The sequence below is a fragment of the Lycium ferocissimum genome, chromosome 3 (genome assembly GCF_029784015.1).
Source record: "Lycium ferocissimum isolate CSIRO_LF1 chromosome 3, AGI_CSIRO_Lferr_CH_V1, whole genome shotgun sequence".
NCBI classification, from domain to species: Eukaryota; Viridiplantae; Streptophyta; class Magnoliopsida; order Solanales; family Solanaceae; genus Lycium; species Lycium ferocissimum.
Genome location: NC_081344.1, coordinates 11,343,739 through 11,361,726, shown reverse-complemented (window position 1 = coordinate 11,361,726; position 17,988 = coordinate 11,343,739). Strand labels below are relative to the sequence as shown.

Here is a 17,988-nt window from a genome sequence, read left to right as displayed (position 1 = left end):
TAACAAATATATAACTTGCTGCAACTAATACAACCAAAATAAGACTTGTTTCAACAAAAAAAATTGTTGTTTTCAAACTTACACTGCCACCACCAATTTTCCATGCTTGTCATTATCCTGTCATCGGCCTTAAATTCATGCAATGAATACATCGTACCCTTGCTCTTCTTGGCATTGACGAATTTTTCAAGCTTTTTCATTTTTTGAGCATCCGTATGTTTATACACATTTACCTTTTTTAGATCAACAACAAGAAGCATTTCTTGGTGGGGTGTAGAAGATTTCCTTGACCTAACATCGGCAACCGCCTTGGAAATTGCTTTCTCCTTCCTTGCGAATGCGTACGGTGAGCAGAGGTCACTCTCTTGACGGATTGACACCCTTCTTGGATAACAAACTCTCAGAAAGCAGTAATTTGTGTCTTTTGTGCATTCACCAACTCCTCAACATTTTTTATCAAATCATCCATTCGCCGCTTGCAATAGGTGCATTCACAAGCACATTTCATGTGTTCGCACCAACAAAGGAAAATCTACCACCAAATCCGCCACAACTAACATCTCCATCAATGGAGTTTGTCCACCGACATCACCACCAATCGGAGTTTGTCCACCGACATCACCACCAATTGAGTTTGTCCACCAACAACACCACCAATTGGAGTTTGTCTACCAAAATCAACATCATCATCTATTATTTTTTCACCGGCAATTTTCGCCGTAACGTCATCAAAAGAAGCTAGGTCGACCACCAGCAACAACACCACCACCACCAACATCTACCACAATCGATTCCCTTTTCGATGGTTGTCACTCCAGCCAATTCTAATTTTATCCCCTCAATCATTTTATCAGAAATGTATCATTGTAAGGGTCAAAGGAAGCAAGGAATGGCATCTCCAACTCCGATCGTCGGACAAGCCCGGTGCACAACCTACACCAAAAAAGTAGATATATTAAATGGTCCTAAATAATGAAATGCAACATGACTAGGTTGTTGCAACAAAAACATACTTGTTGGACATTGTCCAACATATTAGTAACTTGTTGCAACAGTGTCATACTTGTTGGACATTGTCCAACAGATTAGTAACTTGTTCAAATAAAAGTGTCATACTTGTTGGACATTGTCCAACATATTAGTAACTTGTTGCAACAGTGTCATACTTGTTGGACATTGTCCAACATATTAGTAACTTGTTGCAACAAAGTGTCATACTTGTTGGACATTATCCAAGATGACCAAGTTTATTCTATATACATGTCTTAAGGCTTACCTCTTCCAAAGGAGGTTAAAAAGATCAACACTCAATCTAGTGTTGCTCTTTCAGTACACCATCTAAGCATTTCGAAAAGACACTTCAAGTAGTCCTTCACTTGTCAGTTTGAGGGTAGGAATGGCTTCAAATGCCCAAGCCTAGAAAATAAGATACCAAAGAAAATCGTAATGATGATAGAAATACAAAAAGTACAAGAAATGACATTGCAAATGCTCTACCATGAAAGCCCAAGTGGAAGCCATATAGATTGATCGCCTTCACCGTTGGCTTAAGCTCTTTCGATAAGTAGTCAAATAACTCAAGCTTTCCCCGCCCCATCCGTGGTTGTTGAATGCCTCATAGTCCTCCGCAAGTTTAAGCAAACCAAGTGGTATGTTCGTACTTGTATCTTTTGCCATAAGAACACAAGGCATAAACCAAACTAAACACAAGGATCGCTATGCTTTTTGACATAGTTTTGGACCGCAAATCTACGTTGTCTTATCTCCTTTGTAGCTTTTCCCAACTAACTCCACCAAACCAAGCTTTCAATCGTTATCTTTTCCACCCTTTCCTACTTTCTTGGCTTCTTTGGTCGTCTTACTAGTCCGAGTCAAGTTTATTCAATACAAAAGAGAAGCTCACAAGACGACATCTAAGGCCGTAACTATGGCAAACTCTTTCAAGCCAAAGCACACCGGCATGCCACGCAATTAATCCAAAGCTCATCCTTTGCATCCGAAAGAATTCTACGCTTCATAAGCCCATATACCATTTTCATTTGAAACCGTGCACCTGCCTCTTCAAAGTATCCAAATACACCCCAAAACAACTTTTCCTAAAGAAATCCTCCAACCCCGCTTTTTAAGAATTAGCCTAAATATATCAAAGTTCTTACTGATGCTCGATTTGACCGTAAGATCAACGGTCAAATCATTATTTTCATTCAACAAGCATCCTCACGCATACTTGTCAATACCGAAAACCTTGACAACCTCAACAATGGAAGGTCCGTTATGATCTATGTTCAATCTACTAAGATTCGCAATTAAATTGGCATTCACACTATTTCTCTTCTTTGTTCTTAATTCAAATTTATGAACGTCGACAAGTGAACCGTATTTTAAGACCGTCCTTTTCATCATCTTTATCCAATCCATCTACTCCATCGCCAGCTTCTTCTAATTCTTCTAATTCTTCTTCACTTTGTTCATTTGTATCTATCGCTTTCTTCGTTCGTACTTCCTCTCTTTCGAGGATCGATTGTCTTAGCCTTTTCTTTTCTTTTCTATATTTGCCGATTCAACAATAGATTTTGCTAAATCAGCAAGATTCTCTAACGATGATCGTACTCTAGCTTTTTTATTATCTCTATGACCCTCGCCTGATTTCTCAACTTTTCGGCCGGAGACATTTTATCTACACACATGGAGAAAAAAAAAAACTTCAATCGATTAGTGCTTCATTCAAAGTAAACAGATAATAAGAAGTGCATCATTTGATCAAACAAAATACAACAAGTAAATGCACTCCCAACAATCGAAGAATTTGCCGCAACAAATGATGTAATCGCATAACAAGTGAATAGGTTGTTGCAACAGATTCTTCATTGTCAATAAGTGATTAAGATGTCAGATATCTTCTACAAACACAACCAAATAATCAAGCAATGTCCAACAGATTTATAGTTGTTGCAACATATGTATACTTGTTGCAATGTTGTTTAACTTGTCAGCAACAACTATAAATCGTTGACATCTTCTACAAACAGAACCAAAAATCAAGCTAAGTCCAACAGATTTGTAGCTGTTGCAACATATTGTATAATCGTTGCAACAAGTGTATAACTTGTTGCAACAACTAAAAATCGTTGATATGTTCTACAAACAGAACCAAAAATCAAGCTATGTCCAACGCATTTGTAGTCATGTTGCAACATATTGTATATTTGTTGCAACTTGTGTGTATAACTTGTTGCAACAACTAAAAATTTATCGATATCTTCTAAAAAACAAAAAAACTAAAGCTATGTCCAATGATTTGTAGTTGTTGCCACATATTGTATATTTGTTGCAACAAGTGTATAACTTGTTGCAACAATTAAAAATCATTGGATATCTTCTACAAAGGTAACCAAAAAAACTAAAGTTATGTCCAACAGATTTGCAGAAGTTGTAACATATTATCTACTTGTTGGCACAAGTGTAGAAATTGTTGCAACAACTAAAAATCATTGACATAGCTTCTATAAACAGAATCCGTATAAATACTAGACAAGAACAAAAAAACCATCTATTTGGATATCTACTCTAAACCCTCGAACCATACCAGGACAACAAATTTAAAAACCATTTATTTCACTACAAACACACAACAACAACAACAAGAATAACAACAATAACAACAACAAGATGGATTTTATCCAAGCTTTTCCTAAACACTTAACCAAACCAAAACAACAAGTATCTACTTCCAAGACAAATGCCCAAATCGTCCACTACAGACACACAATCATACAAGTTAAACAAAATACATCAAATGTATGTGCAATAATTGTTTATCCTTTCTTTTCCTAAACCATACCATAACAAGACAACACCAACACCAACATCAACATCAACATCAACACCAACACCAACACTAACACCAACACCAACAAAAAGATTTAACTCCAAAATACACTAAATGAGAGGGTTTTAAAGCAAGCAACCTCAGCAAATGTCTACAACTGTCAAACAAGTGCTGAAGTTGCTGCAGCAACTTACTCATCTGTTCCAAAAAGTCAACAAGATTGCAAGCCATTTTTTCGAAATCTTAAGGAGAAGAAGAACAAAAACATCACAAAAAACCATAATTTGAGAACAATGTACGCTATTTACAAACGCCAAAACCCCAACAAGTCAAACAAATACCCCAAATAAGTATTTTTCTAACAAGGAACAACAAAATAAACAACATTGCAGTATAAACCCATGTTCTTTTTCTTTCTTTTTCTACAACTAAAATCATCAATTTCTACCAAATAACTTTTGGAACAAGTGAAACAAAAACTTTACCTTGATATTAAAAAGAAGTTAAAGAAGAAAGTAACTACAGACGAGGGTGAAGAAGAAGATGACAAGAAAAGAGAGAGAGAGAGAGATGTCCAAGTGAAGGAGATTAACCGTTTGGTCGGGGAGTTTTGATTTTGAAAGATGGAAGAATGCGAGGGAGCTGCGGGGAGGAACGGTTTGGGATGTTTGAATAATGGGTGGGTGTTTTAGTATAATGGGTTGGTGTTTTGGGTTTTTTTGTAGTTTGTAAAAGATTAAGAAGTTTTAAAAATTACATTTTGAACCTCAATTTTCTTAATCCCAAATTTAATTGGGTTTTGATATGGGGTGGGCCCTACACGTCACCTTTAGTAATTTGGAGACTTTTTAGTCACCTTCAGTTAATTCTTCCCTAGTTAGTTTCCCAGTAAAGAAACACCTAGTTAATTAGTCCTTCCACTATTGTCTACTTCTTCTGCCCTTTTCCGTACGTACGTATCTTCCTGACGTCCTTTCCCTAGTTGTTTTCCCACCTTTGTCTTTCTCTCTCTCTTTTCATGCAAGGATTTCTCGAGATATTTTAGAATGGACTTGTCATAAAAAAAGGTGTACAAAATGACAATGAAAACTCATAAGCAGATCTGAGCAAGTATAATGTGATGGACCTATGACATATAGAAAACTCAAAATGGAGATTTCCTAGATATTTCTTCTTTTCTTTGACACAGATTTTTTCCTATGTTGAGAAGGGTTAATTTCCACGTAATGTTTGGTGTTCTCTTGTTTACCATGGTTATTTTTAGGTTTGATATAATCATTGATCAGTACGGATAAGATTTACCTTTACTTTATACCCATTAATTAAAATCAATATACTACAACTGGCGTGATTTATTTACTCCCCCAACTTTGTTTATCAGAGCTTGATTTATGCGCTTAAACTTAGCCCTGGAAGGTTCAAGTTGAACACTGATGGTTGCAGCAAAGGAAATCCAAAAAATTCAGGAGGGGGATCTTCTAAGGGATGACAATAGTCAGTTGATCATGGCTTACTCAGAATACTATATGGAGAATGCTCTAATAATGTAGCAGAATCCAAGACCTTTATATTCTCTATGGAATCCAATGGTACATTACAAATGAATTCAGGAATGGGGATATTGAATCTGACTCTATGATCATCATCAACATGATCAATGATCAAAATAATGTCAATATAGGCACATTCTGCATTTCATAAGCCAGATCAACAACTTGAAGAAATAAGGCAACTTCAAGTTCCATCATTGCTACGGGGAAGTAAATAATCTTGCAGGTGAGAGACAAAAACAAAATTCACTCTTCACAGAGAATATGACCCTACCTAATGGGGCTAAAAACTGGTTGAAGAATGACATAGAAGGAATCCCACGGAATACGAGCTCAAAGGAAGGCCTTTACTTTTGATAATGATTAAATAAGCTTGGATTTTTGGTTTGGTGATATGTATAATGCTCTTCTGGTAATTAAGGAACTTGGAAGTTTCTGATGTCTAATCCCATGTACTGCGACCTTTTTGAACAAGGATGAATTGTTCATCCTTATTTCTCAAGGTGGCTTGGACAAAAATCCAATACACCGGCTTTGTACTTTTATTACAATTAATACATAGATTAGGCAATGCCTAATCACCACCAATGGTGATTTTTTTTTTTTAATTTTAAAATACATAGATTTTTGTAATAGTGAATATTTTTAAATTTAAATTTAAATTAATCCACAGATCTTTAGATTTAAAGTAAATTTTGGATCAATTAAAAGGCCATCAAAATGATCCAAGAATGTAAATAAATAGTTTAGTTTATGTAATGGTTTTTCACACTATCAAATCATCCTACATATAAACAAGCTCTCCTTGAAATATGAGAATATTTATAATCTTGAAAATGAGGCATGTTACTTATTATAACATTGAAAAGCTAGTGAACTGATGGTGTAAATCCATGGTATATTTATAACTTAAACTCTACAATGAAAATAGTGATAGATCCCTACTTGTATTTGGGATACAAAGTTCAAACAACTTAGAATAGAATGTATCCCTATTACAAGTACACAATATCAAATACCATTAATAGATGTTCTTAATGCTACTGATGGATGAAGCTAATTAAGTAGATTCCATAGGTCAATATCAGCGGAAAAGTCATCCCAATTACCACTTTGTCCTTGTTGCATGGGTGGTGAAATTTCCTCATGCAACAAACTTTGTAACATATTTTCTTCATCAAAGCTCCCAAATGCTTCTGCTTCTTCCTCAATTTCATTGCAATTTTCCAGTAAACTTGTCCACCATTGAACTCCCTCGTCTACCGACGTCGTTTCATCTGTTGGCTTCTCACAAATATTTAGTATTTCATTGTTGTGTGCGTTTTTATCTACTGTGTTTGTGATACTTTTGTTGCTGCAAAAAGAAACATTCTTTGCACTACTTGATGTGAAGGTTCGAGGTCGAGGTCTTAGTATGGTGTTTTCTGTGATCTTGAGGGCATTATTGTACTTTCTCTCTTGTCGATGAGGAGCAGTTAACTTCCTCTGTAGGTGTGTGTTCCAGTAGTTTTTGACATCGTTTGCTGTTCTTCCCGGAAGTCTACCCGCGATGAGTGACCATCTAATTAAGCAAAAAAGATATAAAAAAATACATAACATCAAAGACAACTTTCTATGCATAATGACTAGTAAATTTTAAACATGATATGGTATTTCTTTGGTTTGTAAAAATATCTGTTCAAAATCTCTTAGACTTATTATTGGTAACAATCTTAGAGATTCTATTTCTATAAATATGGTTAATTAATATATTACCAAAAATGAAGATACTTTTAATAGAGGGGTAATTTTACAAAGAGCTGTTATAAGATGGTTGTTGCATTTATAGGTAAAATGTTATTATAGAGAGAAATATAACATAAAAAATCGATTCCGAGAAAAAACTTGATCATGTTATAGTAAGGAGTCGTTATATAAGGATGGTGTTATAGAGAGACCTAACTGTAGTTATCTTTAAATCTTATAAGTAGTGTTAAAGATATCATGCCTTCCTATAACATAGTAATTTTAAATCCACCTCTATATTCGTAAAGTGTTTGAAAATGAACTTGCCTGTTGCCTAAGAGCTTATGAAGCCTCAAGATAAGATCAACTTCCTCAGAAGAGAAGTCACCTCTCTTTATATGTGGCCTTAGATAATTCAGCCACCTCAGTCTACAACTCTTCCTGCATCTATTTAGACCTGCACATATTCACATATATCAGACATATGCACATACTCTTATCTAGTGGAATAATATAAGTTATACTCAATCGTACTTCTCTTCTAGAGAGTATGGTATCAGAATTATTATTACCAGCTCTAATGGGAACTTGATGCCATTTTCCTTCACCGTACTTTTGAATGCATTTTCTCAAAAGAAGATCTTCTTCTTCAGTCCATGCACCTTTCCTCACTCCAGATGATTTAGTAATAGTAACACTAGTATTCATCATGATACGGGTCACACTGCAAAATGACGCCAAAAGGGCAAAAAAACGAACTCCAATGATTGAGGATAGGCAAAGCACGTGACTTAAAGTTAAAATATATCTTCCCTCTTTTCTAATCTAAGGGCCCGGTTGGACATGAATTTATTTTCTTTTTTAGGCAAAAAAGTATTTTTAATTTTACGATATTAAATTAAAAATACTTCCTCTATTCCAAATTATGTGAGAATTTTCGCTTTATCAAAGTTAAACAAAATTTTGACCGCGATTCATTCTTAAGCCCTTTAAATATTTTAAAATTGTTAATTATTGTTACCAATATATAGTAGAATACTTTTTATGTAGTTTCTAAAGATGGAAATTATTTTCAAAAATCATAAAGATTGCATGTCCGAGTTCATAGCCAAAATAAAGAAATTTGACTCTTGAGTCCGAACCTTGTCACATAAATGAGACGAAAGGAGTATATATGTAATGTACCAAATATTCTTTAAATCTTTTAGTAAAATTTTGAACTCTAGAAAGGTACTTATCAAATATAAAGAGTAAGACGCTAACATTAAAAGGAATAAAATAGTAAAACACGAATAGAAAAGACCTTAGTGTGTTGGCCTGCTTGTTGTGGGTGTGGCTTGTTCCTTCCTCAACTTTATTAAAAGTCATATTTGAGGCTCACTATATAGACAGGATTGGAAAGTAGAAGCCCCCCAAAAGAACGGGACGTGGACGGATGTTAATCACGAGTGAGGGTTTCATGCAAAGTGCCATTTTGTAATAAATAGCACTGTCCTTCTCAACCTAAAGGGTCCATATCTGTTAAGCCCCTTACCTCTCTTCGTGGCATTATGCACTAGACACTACTGCTCTATTGTCCTCTTTCACTTGCTTCAGGGTCCCCTTCACTGTTACGTGTGTTGTTTACTTTGGCTCGTTTGGTAGCATGTATAAGATTTATATTGAACAATGGCGGAGGCCATTGTGACACCCTTCGACAAAAGATTTCACTGTATATATAAGGTTAAAATTATTTTTTTATATACATATAGTAGATGTTGGGATACAGAAAGCGAGGCTAAGATGTTTCGAACATGTACAGAGGAGATCACGGATGCCCCGGTGCAGAGATGTGAGAGGATGGCTAATGGCTATGACTAAGCCAGGAGAGGACATGACTTTAGATAGGAGGTTATGGATAAAATAGATAAGGGTAGAAGGTTAGTAGGTAGTTGAGCGTTGTCTTACTTATTCGTTCACACTAGTAGTCGTAGACTTTTTATACTGCTTTGAATTGCTTGTCCCTGTGCCGAAGGTCTACCGGAAACAACCTCTCTACCTCGCAAGGTAGGGGTAATTAAGGCTTTGAATTGCTTGTCTTCATACCGAGGGTTTACCGGAAATAACCTCTCTACCTCCCAAGGTAGGGGCAATACTCTACCTCCCCAGACCCACTTTGTGGGATTTCACTGGGTATGTTTTTGTTGTCTATAGAAATACTATTGGTATTGCTAATGTCATGATTTATATTATATAAGAATAGTACTGAAGAGGGTTCTCATTTTTTCCCCCTCCCACCCAGGAGCTCCCCCTTTTTGCTCCCTTGGTGACTACTCATAACCTTCAAGTTGAAAGTGGAAGGTGTTACTATCTGAGCAACCCCCCTGTCACTGAAGATGGTCTATAACCAATAGTACATACATTAGTTATACATAGGTCAAAAATAATACTTCCTCTGTCCCAATTTATGTGGTACACTTTCCTTTTTAATCTATCTCAAAAGAATACCACCTTTCTATATTTAGAAACAATTTAACTTTTTGCGATGATTCATGTACTACGTAAATATCTAAAATTTGTTTTGGATCACAAATTTCAATAGTCATCCTTTATCACTTAAAATCCGTTCCTAGCTAAATGGTGCCATATAAATTGAAACAGAGGGAGTACTAAACAAGGACTTAAATAATATCAAAGCTATATAACACCTCTTGTCAGACGACCCTTGAGCGTCTTACTTTTTTTTTCTTTTTTGGTTGGTTTCAAAAATAAGTATTTTAAATGACTTATTTAAGATAATAAGATTAAAAGTCATTTTGATACACTATACACATATTCAACTTGAGACCGCACGACTTAAAGTCTCCTTTCTTTTCTTAAATTTCATGTCTAATTAAACTAAGAGACTTGAGTTGAAACGGAAGGAATATTCTATGTGTTTGCGGGAACTCAATAGCTTTAGTTCTAACGTTTGTATTTATTTTTAAAAAATTACTTAACATCTATATATAAATTGTCAAAAAGCTAGAACCATAAACCCAAAATCTTAACTCCACCTGAACTTATCAACTCTTTTTTGCATTGACCTAAATGAAGAATAACCAACACAAAAAATTATTCTTTCTGTTTCATATTAAGTGTCTTATTCTCCTTTTAGTTTGTTTTTAAAAAAATATTTCTTTTCCTATTTGATAATTTTTCAATTCCAACAATATTTTATGAGTTGCAACAACATAAAGTTTTAAAAATACTTTAATACATTATATATATTTTGGCTTAAAAAATAAAAAATATTCTTTTATCCTTTAAATTTGGATCTAATCAACAAAATACAGTTAAATTAAAACAGAGGGAGTAAAACTGTAAAAGCATCTTCTTATTTGGCAATGTGAAAATCAATATGGTTTGTAGATGTGCATTAGAAAGCATCCACGAAGAGAGTTCCTTCGCCACACGCTCGCAAAATATAAGCGTTTACCAAGGAGTTACTATACTAGGAGGCCGTTTGGCTTAACTTATAAGTTGATAAAATTTGTTTTCTACTATTTTTAGTGTTTTTTCACGCCGAACATAAGCCCATTTTTGTCTTAAAATAAGTTGACCGGTTGGACTTAACTTAAAAAAACAGCTTATAAACTGCTAAGCTGTTTTTTTTAAGCCCATTCATACAGGCTCTAGGAATCAAACAATTTTTTTATTATTATAATTAATTTTTTCAACTTTTTATAATATTTTGAATCATTAGCTAAGTTGACTTAGTCATACTTTCGATATAAGTTTCAAACATATAAATTTTACCTTAAGAAATTTAAAGAACTTTTTTTTAATACTAAGTATTTTGACAATCATACTTGCACCCTTTTACATAAATTGACAGACGAAATACAAACAAAAGAATAAGTGGCGACAAGAGAGAGGCGACAACTTGCATAAGGTTTTGCCAAAAACATGTGCTTTTAACTGAAAGGCTTACACGTACAGCTCCTTAAACTTATCCATATTTCATTTAGACACTTATATTTAGTATTGTTCCTATTAGACACTTAAACTCGTCAAATTATTTCTATTAGACATGACATGCTGATGTGGCGGAGTGTGAACTTCCCACCCTTTCTACACGCGTGAAAACCTTGAAAAAGGGTAATTACTTTTTATTTTTTCATTTTTTATTCCTTTCCAATTTCTCCTACTTCCCGACTCTCTCTCCAAAAAAGCTTTTTTCTTTGACAAACCCAATCCTTCACCTTCAATTTCAAACACCATTGTTGCTGGTATAATAGCGTTGCTAGAAAAAAATGAACCAAGTTTTGATTTCTGAAGAATCAAACTCGAATCTGATTCCCGTTTTAAAACTATAAAACTTCTTCTTGTTTAAAAGATAAAAAGCTTGGTTTAGGTCCAAGTTAGATTCTTGTCCAGAGAAGGTAAAAGTTATGAAATTTAAAGATTTTGGATCCGTTTTCCTGGAATGTTGATTGCAGTGTATATGGCGTATTTGAGGAGCTGTGTCTAGTTAATGTCTAGAACACTTGTATTAGATCTAGAGATAGCCACTTCTAAACATTCAGTGACAATAGTAGTGTCAGAGACAAAAAACTTAAAAAGAATACTCCTTCAAAATCAGATTTAATTTGATTTGCCAGAAAACTTTATGGTATCTCAACCAAATCCAACAGTGTTGATTCTTTCTTGTAATGTTTGTCAAGAAGGAGAGAGAGATTGCGAGAAGAGAAATAATCAGTGTCAAAGAAGAACAAAAAAGACGGAAGAAGAAGAACTGACAAAACGTGTACTGTGTTTTTTGGTTGTCTTTTCCTATATTTTTATTGACACGTGTTTGCTTTACTTGCCTATTGCCACCTAGCTTGCGTCGTATATTTACACGAATTTGAACTTTGGTGAAGATTGAGTGATATGTGTCTAATTGACACATTTTACGCATAGATCAAATGTTTATTAGGTGATAGAACTGAGGGGTTTAAATGGAAAATTTTGACAAGTTCGAAGGGCTGTACATGTATTTAGCCTAACCGAAACGTACATCAAGTTCCAAATAATTAAAAGGAAATAAAAGAGCAGTGGAAAAAAGAAAAGATAGTTATCAAAAAAAGGGAAGATAATAGAAATACGCAAGGTATAAGAAATTTGTAGTTGATTTCGACAGGACGAGATCGAGACAAGAGGTTCTTTTTTCAAATTTGACTTTTGTTTTTACCAACTTCTCGTCTTAGTTTATATGACACTTTTTTTATGTGAGTCCAAAAATATTTAATGACAATTAAACTTCAAATTTTCGATCTTACCCTATATGAAAGGATTTATAGCCACGATTTTAAATTTTAAATCACAAATTTCAAAAGCATTTCTCTTTTTAAAAAAAAAAAAAATTCATATTCATTCTAGCATCTTCGCATAAATGAGAACGAATGAAGTACTTCTTATGTCCCAATTTATGTGGCATCATTTGGCTAGGAATGAAGTTTAAGAAAAAATAGAAGATTTTTGAAGTTTGCAATTCAAAACAAGCCTTAGATATTAACGTGCCTTAGATAAAATTAAATCGTTTCTAAATATCGAAAGGTAAAATATTTTTGGGACATACTAAAAAGGAAAGTGTGACAGAGGGAATACTATTTCTTAAGGACCTGTACAAGAGGGGAAAAAGAGAAAGAGAGGGGCCTTGAAATAAGTTGAATTTTCTTTAACGAAAAACTACACAAAATGCCCACTGCAGACAAAATAATTACACGAGAATACCCTTTAATTTTATGAACTAATGTCGTTTCTACTTATCCGAGTACCCCCTTGCCCAAATCAAGTTCCTCCATTATACCATATTAGTATATGGTGTATATTATGATGGTATCATGAAGGACTGAAGAGTATAGATCTCATTGAAGGATTGAAGCAGTCATGCATGATATCATCTCAATATATATAACATAATGGTATCATAGATATTTTTTTTTAGGAAAGCGTGTTTTTTGAATGAATGAACATGGTCCTCTATGATACCTTGTCAGTATATTAAATATACCATATGAGTATCATTGAGGACTGATGAGTGTTTTTGAAGAAATGAAAGAAATCATCTATGATGTCATCATGGTATATAAGAGATACGATATTGGTATCATATATAGTTTTGAAGGCATCCGAATAAATAAAATTTTGTTGATATATCCAAAGCTTGTAGCGTAAAAGCTGACATTAGTTTATCAGCATCTTTTCTCAGCATCTTTCCTAGTAGACTGAAATAATAATAATAATAATAATAATAATAATAATAATAATAATAATAATAATAATAATAATAATAATAATAAGTAATTTTATTCAGTGGAACAGAAGGAAAGATTCAAATAATGTTGGAAATACCAAACCAATTAAAGTACAACGTGGACTAACATTGTGATCTTTGAAAAGCCCCCATCAATATTGTTTAACCTTAAAATGTAGAACAATTAAATTTGTACGTGATGCCAAAGATATGTGGCTAAATTCAATTCAAGATTAAATAGCGAGATATGTCAAGAAAGTGAACAAAGAAGCAGATCTAACCAAATGTTAAATACGTATGGCCTCGGGTATAGAAATCGAGGTCGATACCCTTTTGTTACAAGCTCTCACGAGGTATAATAAAAATGAACTTAAGAATACGGAACCGATTCAATAAGATTCTTATGATTGTTGATATAAACTATTTCTCTCCTTTTCGTTGCCAACCCCTTTCATGAATGATGACCTCCTCTTTATATATAGAGTTTCAACCCTAGTACAATTCTAAATAAAGCAAGTAAATGCGAATGTACGGTGTATTGCCGAGATCGACGCCGAAATATCGGGGTGAGGACGGATATTTCAGTCTTCCACTAATGGCAGTCAATTGCCCTTCCTTCATCGCCTCATCCCGGCCCGAACTCGAAGCCACGTTCCCGGTGAGACGGTCGTACCGTGATCGAACATATCTATAATAACGGGAAACCGAGCATGCCTGTGTCCTCGGTTTTACCCGTATACAGATAGTCCCCCCATTTCCCGAGGCACGATTCTTGGACGGCGGGAATAGACCCCCGAATAAACCGAGCAAACTCGCTCTAATTACCCAGGACGGGACCTTTAAGTCAAATCTCACTCTGCCCGATGCTGGGTCATTATTATCTTTTTGGGGAATCCTCCTTGTATCAGAATTCTTGATACGCTACAGGATCTCTTAAATCTCTTTCTATATAAAGCCCATGTCTTCTTTCTTTCCCATGCATATGCACTTCTTCAAATCTCACTTTGTTCTACATCTAAACCTACTGATATTCCTGCATTGAGACCATAATACTCTTCGGATCTTCAATCTTCTTGTTCCAGGGTGAGAATACCCTTTGCTAAAGAGGACCTTCCACGATCATAGCCTACGTACCGTTACTGACTCAGGGTGAAGATCAGCCTTCATTCATGTACTCACCGGAGTACAGTTCGATATAGGAGTTAGAATCTATTGCTGCTGGTATTATCCCGTCGGGTTTTATTTATACGAATGACCACAAGGTCCTTCACCATCTTGACCCGGTGGAAGATTTCGAGTCTTATGTCGGAGATAGCACCATTACTACGGTCAAGGAAGATTGCCATCCAAGCGCGGACCTCGACCTTCTCCCCGTTGGGGAGGGTGTGAAAATAAATCATCACGTTCCCGGTTACTCGTTGTTATACACGTATCCCTTTGCCATAGGGTTCACCCTCCCCGTTCATAGAATAATCGAAGACTTCTGCTATCGATATCGAGTATGTATTGGGCAGATCGCCCCGCAAATTTGGAGGCTCGTGTTTTGTATTGAGAAGTTGGCCAACGCCGCCGGAGTCGCTTTTACCTTCGATCACTTGCTTCATTTATATATACCTCGGGTGATCCGAGGGGGAATTGTTCAGTTGATTCCCAGGGGAAGTCGGAGCCTAATCGACCCTAAAGACGATTATGATCAAGGATGGCTTAACCGGTTCGTGATAGTACACACGGTTCAACTTCACCGTCTATCGTCTGTCGATTTTCTCGAAGTGTGGAACCCTTCATCGAATCCAGTTGAGCCCATGCTCAAAACTGCTATTTTTGAATGGGTGCGACCTTTTCTCCGCTTTCCGTAGCTTAGGCCGTTCTTGGAGAAGAATGGCGCCCGGGCGGTGGAAAGGCAAGACCATGGTAACTTAATCAACGTTTCGATCCCTATTTGTCCGCATTATATCTTAACTCAATATCTTTGGTTTCCGGGACTTACATGGAGGCTTCAAGGAAATCGGTAGCCGAGGATGTAGTTCGGGAAAGAAGAACACCCGCTCCATCGAGGCCATCTAGACGCAGGGAAGCCGGAAGTTTTTCCATTGTGCATTCGGGGGTTGGATCTCGAGTTCGAACGCCCCATACTATGGAGACTCATCGGGAGATGCCTTTGGGTGAAACTACACCAGTGATTGTGCTCGATGAGGAAGATTTTATCGGAATTGGATATCCCCGGGTCGTCCATCTCTAGTGCAAGTCATGGGGACAGCTAATCGGTATCACCCGTCATTGCCACATCCCGTGGATATACTTAGAGATCTCATCCTTCGACTTGTTAGGTTGAGCAAGGGTGTGGCTGCTTTACTTTTGTTTTCCAATTACTGGTCGTAAAGTAGGGGTTCTTCGTTTTTCGATGTATCGATGTATCCCAAGACAAACGCCTGGGATTTTATGTAATGGAAAAAGTCTTTAATGGAATCTTGCAAACTGGTTGTTATTGGACCTTATTGAGCTTTCCATGTATAATGTTTATACCTAAACTTTCGTATATGCCTTCGTTGTATTCGATCAGTAATCATTTAATTCATAATCCGAAAAATCCCGACATGTTTTGCTACTGGTTTGAATTCCATAATCCATAATCATTTATTCCATAATCGAGCATCTTGTTATTAACCTCGGCCATGACCGTTTCAAAACAACACCGTTTACGAAATATTCGGAAGCTTTACTCGATCACGGGAGGGGCGTTCGTACGAGGTTCCGATCTAGTCTCTTCGAAGGTCGATCCGTTGGCCGAGCTTGACGCCCTCGTTCCTTCTCTCGTACGCTTCCCATGATCGGGGATAGGATCAAGGTCACATCCATCACATCCGGTCTCACATCGACACGCGTCGAAGCCCCGTTGGCTCGAAAACGGTCAGCGAAGGTAAAGCGTATCGGTCCCACTCTATAAAAGCAAGTTTTCCCCTTTTTTTTCACTTTCTGACTTTTACTAAAGGGAAATTTTACCTTCGTGTGCTCTGAATACTTTGATCTTGATATCTTCAAACCTCCATATCTTCATATCTTCTTCTTAATTTCCAGTTCAATCCTCAAACCTTCATTTTAGACCTTCTTATCTTTATACTTTCAAAATGACGAGCAAATCTTCAAAGGCTAAGGCTGGTGAGACGTCTTCGGCTCCTAAACCAGAGCCACTGCTGACTGACTTCATTTCTCAAGACTGTTCGACAATTCGGGACTTCAAAGTCGAGAAAACTTCTCAACAGAGGGATCGAGGTGTCGAAATATTAGCCTATCTGTGCACGATACCCCTGAATAAACTTGAACAAGTCAAGGAAGATTGTGGGTGGAAAGGTAAGGAGGTCGTTATTCCCGACCAAGATGAAGTCATATCGACCCACGTGGAAGGGTACTTGAGTGTTTATACCTACCATTTCACCTTCACCACACTCGACTCGCGGCGTCAATTTTCGCAAGCGTACGAGATCACCTCGGCCAAATTCACCCGTCATTTTGGAAGATTGTTATGCTCCTCCGTTATTTTGCTACAAACGTGAACATTCCGTTCACGGTGCACCACCTACTTTGACTATATAGCCCCCGTGTCTTCAGATGAGGAATGATAAAACTTTCAAAACGAGCTGCAAAAGCGCCCTTCTCCGGTTTAGATGAAAATAGAGACCGAGGCTAGCAGGGCAGGTGTCATACCCTATTTTAACCAGGGTCAAAATAGTTTACAACATCCGGGTAATTTCTGGTTAATTAAAGTTAAGAGTCGCCACCTAATTATTTACTATGAATTGTGGCACCTAAAATTATTAAAGTAATTATCTAAAGTTGATTTTAATTTTAAAGTCTACGAAACCAAAAGATCTAGGTAAGGGTTCAACTAACTTAGAGGGAAGGTATTAGGCATCCTCTAGGTTCCATTAATAATGGTTAATCCGACCGGACTTAGAGTTAATTAATTAGGCTACGTGTAAATATAGGTAATAAGGATTTTTGGATTGTAATGCAACCGAACCCTATGTGGGCTGCCTACGTATCCCACCACGGGAATCAGGTCAGCGTAGTTCGTACTATTTTAAAGGAAAGGTTGCAAACTAGGTTGTCTAATCTAGTGTCGTCTTTTGATTTTTCTTGACTGATAGCTAGCTTTCAGGCTTATGTCATCACCTATAGGCTATTAAATGGAATCTTGTCTTGTCCTCTAATTTCTTTGTTACTCTCTCGGGGTGTATGTTGTCTATTTGTTTATGTCACAATCATAGAGTTGGCAGATTTGATAAATAAAGTAGAAAATAATAATAGATGATTAAGGAAAATCAGAAATGCATTCATAGTTTTTGCAATTTAAGCTTCCAAAAGATGAGGCAAAACAACAAAAGTTTTAGGGCACAATTTAAGCCTCAATTTTAAAATTGTGCTATCTCAAAAGTTCACTACAGTTCAATCTACTAAGACTCCCGCGAACTGTGTGACGGAGTACAAGTCCGGGCTTCTTCGTAGTCTCTCTCTCGGTTCTAAGACCGAATGGTCGGTGTCTCGGTGTTGTGAGTAGTTGTAGCAACAATCTTCACCGGTGCTTGTTTTTGGATTGTTCCCGCGGGCTTGAAAAGTTGATGTCATGA

At 36.2% G+C, this 17,988-nt stretch overlaps 1 protein-coding gene across 2 annotated transcripts in view; it reads right to left on the bottom strand.

Moving 5' to 3' along the window:
• Window positions 1-6,257: 6,257 nt before the first annotated feature.
• LOC132049709 (transcription factor MYB1-like) overlaps window positions 6,258-17,988 on the bottom strand; it is a 64,515-nt gene continuing 52,784 nt past the window's right edge. The window contains exons 1-4 of one of the 2 annotated variants that reach the window (XM_059440614.1): window positions 8,408-8,544; window positions 7,677-7,828; window positions 7,432-7,561; window positions 6,258-6,940 (exon numbers count right to left, since the gene is read on the bottom strand). In XM_059440614.1, coding sequence (XP_059296597.1) covers window positions 6,436-6,940; window positions 7,432-7,561; window positions 7,677-7,828; window positions 8,408-8,472 — 852 coding nt within the window. In that variant the 5' untranslated portion in view covers window positions 8,473-8,544 and the 3' untranslated portion in view covers window positions 6,258-6,435. Of the gene's footprint in view, window positions 6,941-7,431; window positions 7,562-7,676; window positions 7,829-8,407; window positions 8,545-17,988 lie in introns of those variants that run through there. The other variant, XM_059440615.1, reaches the window with a different exon arrangement.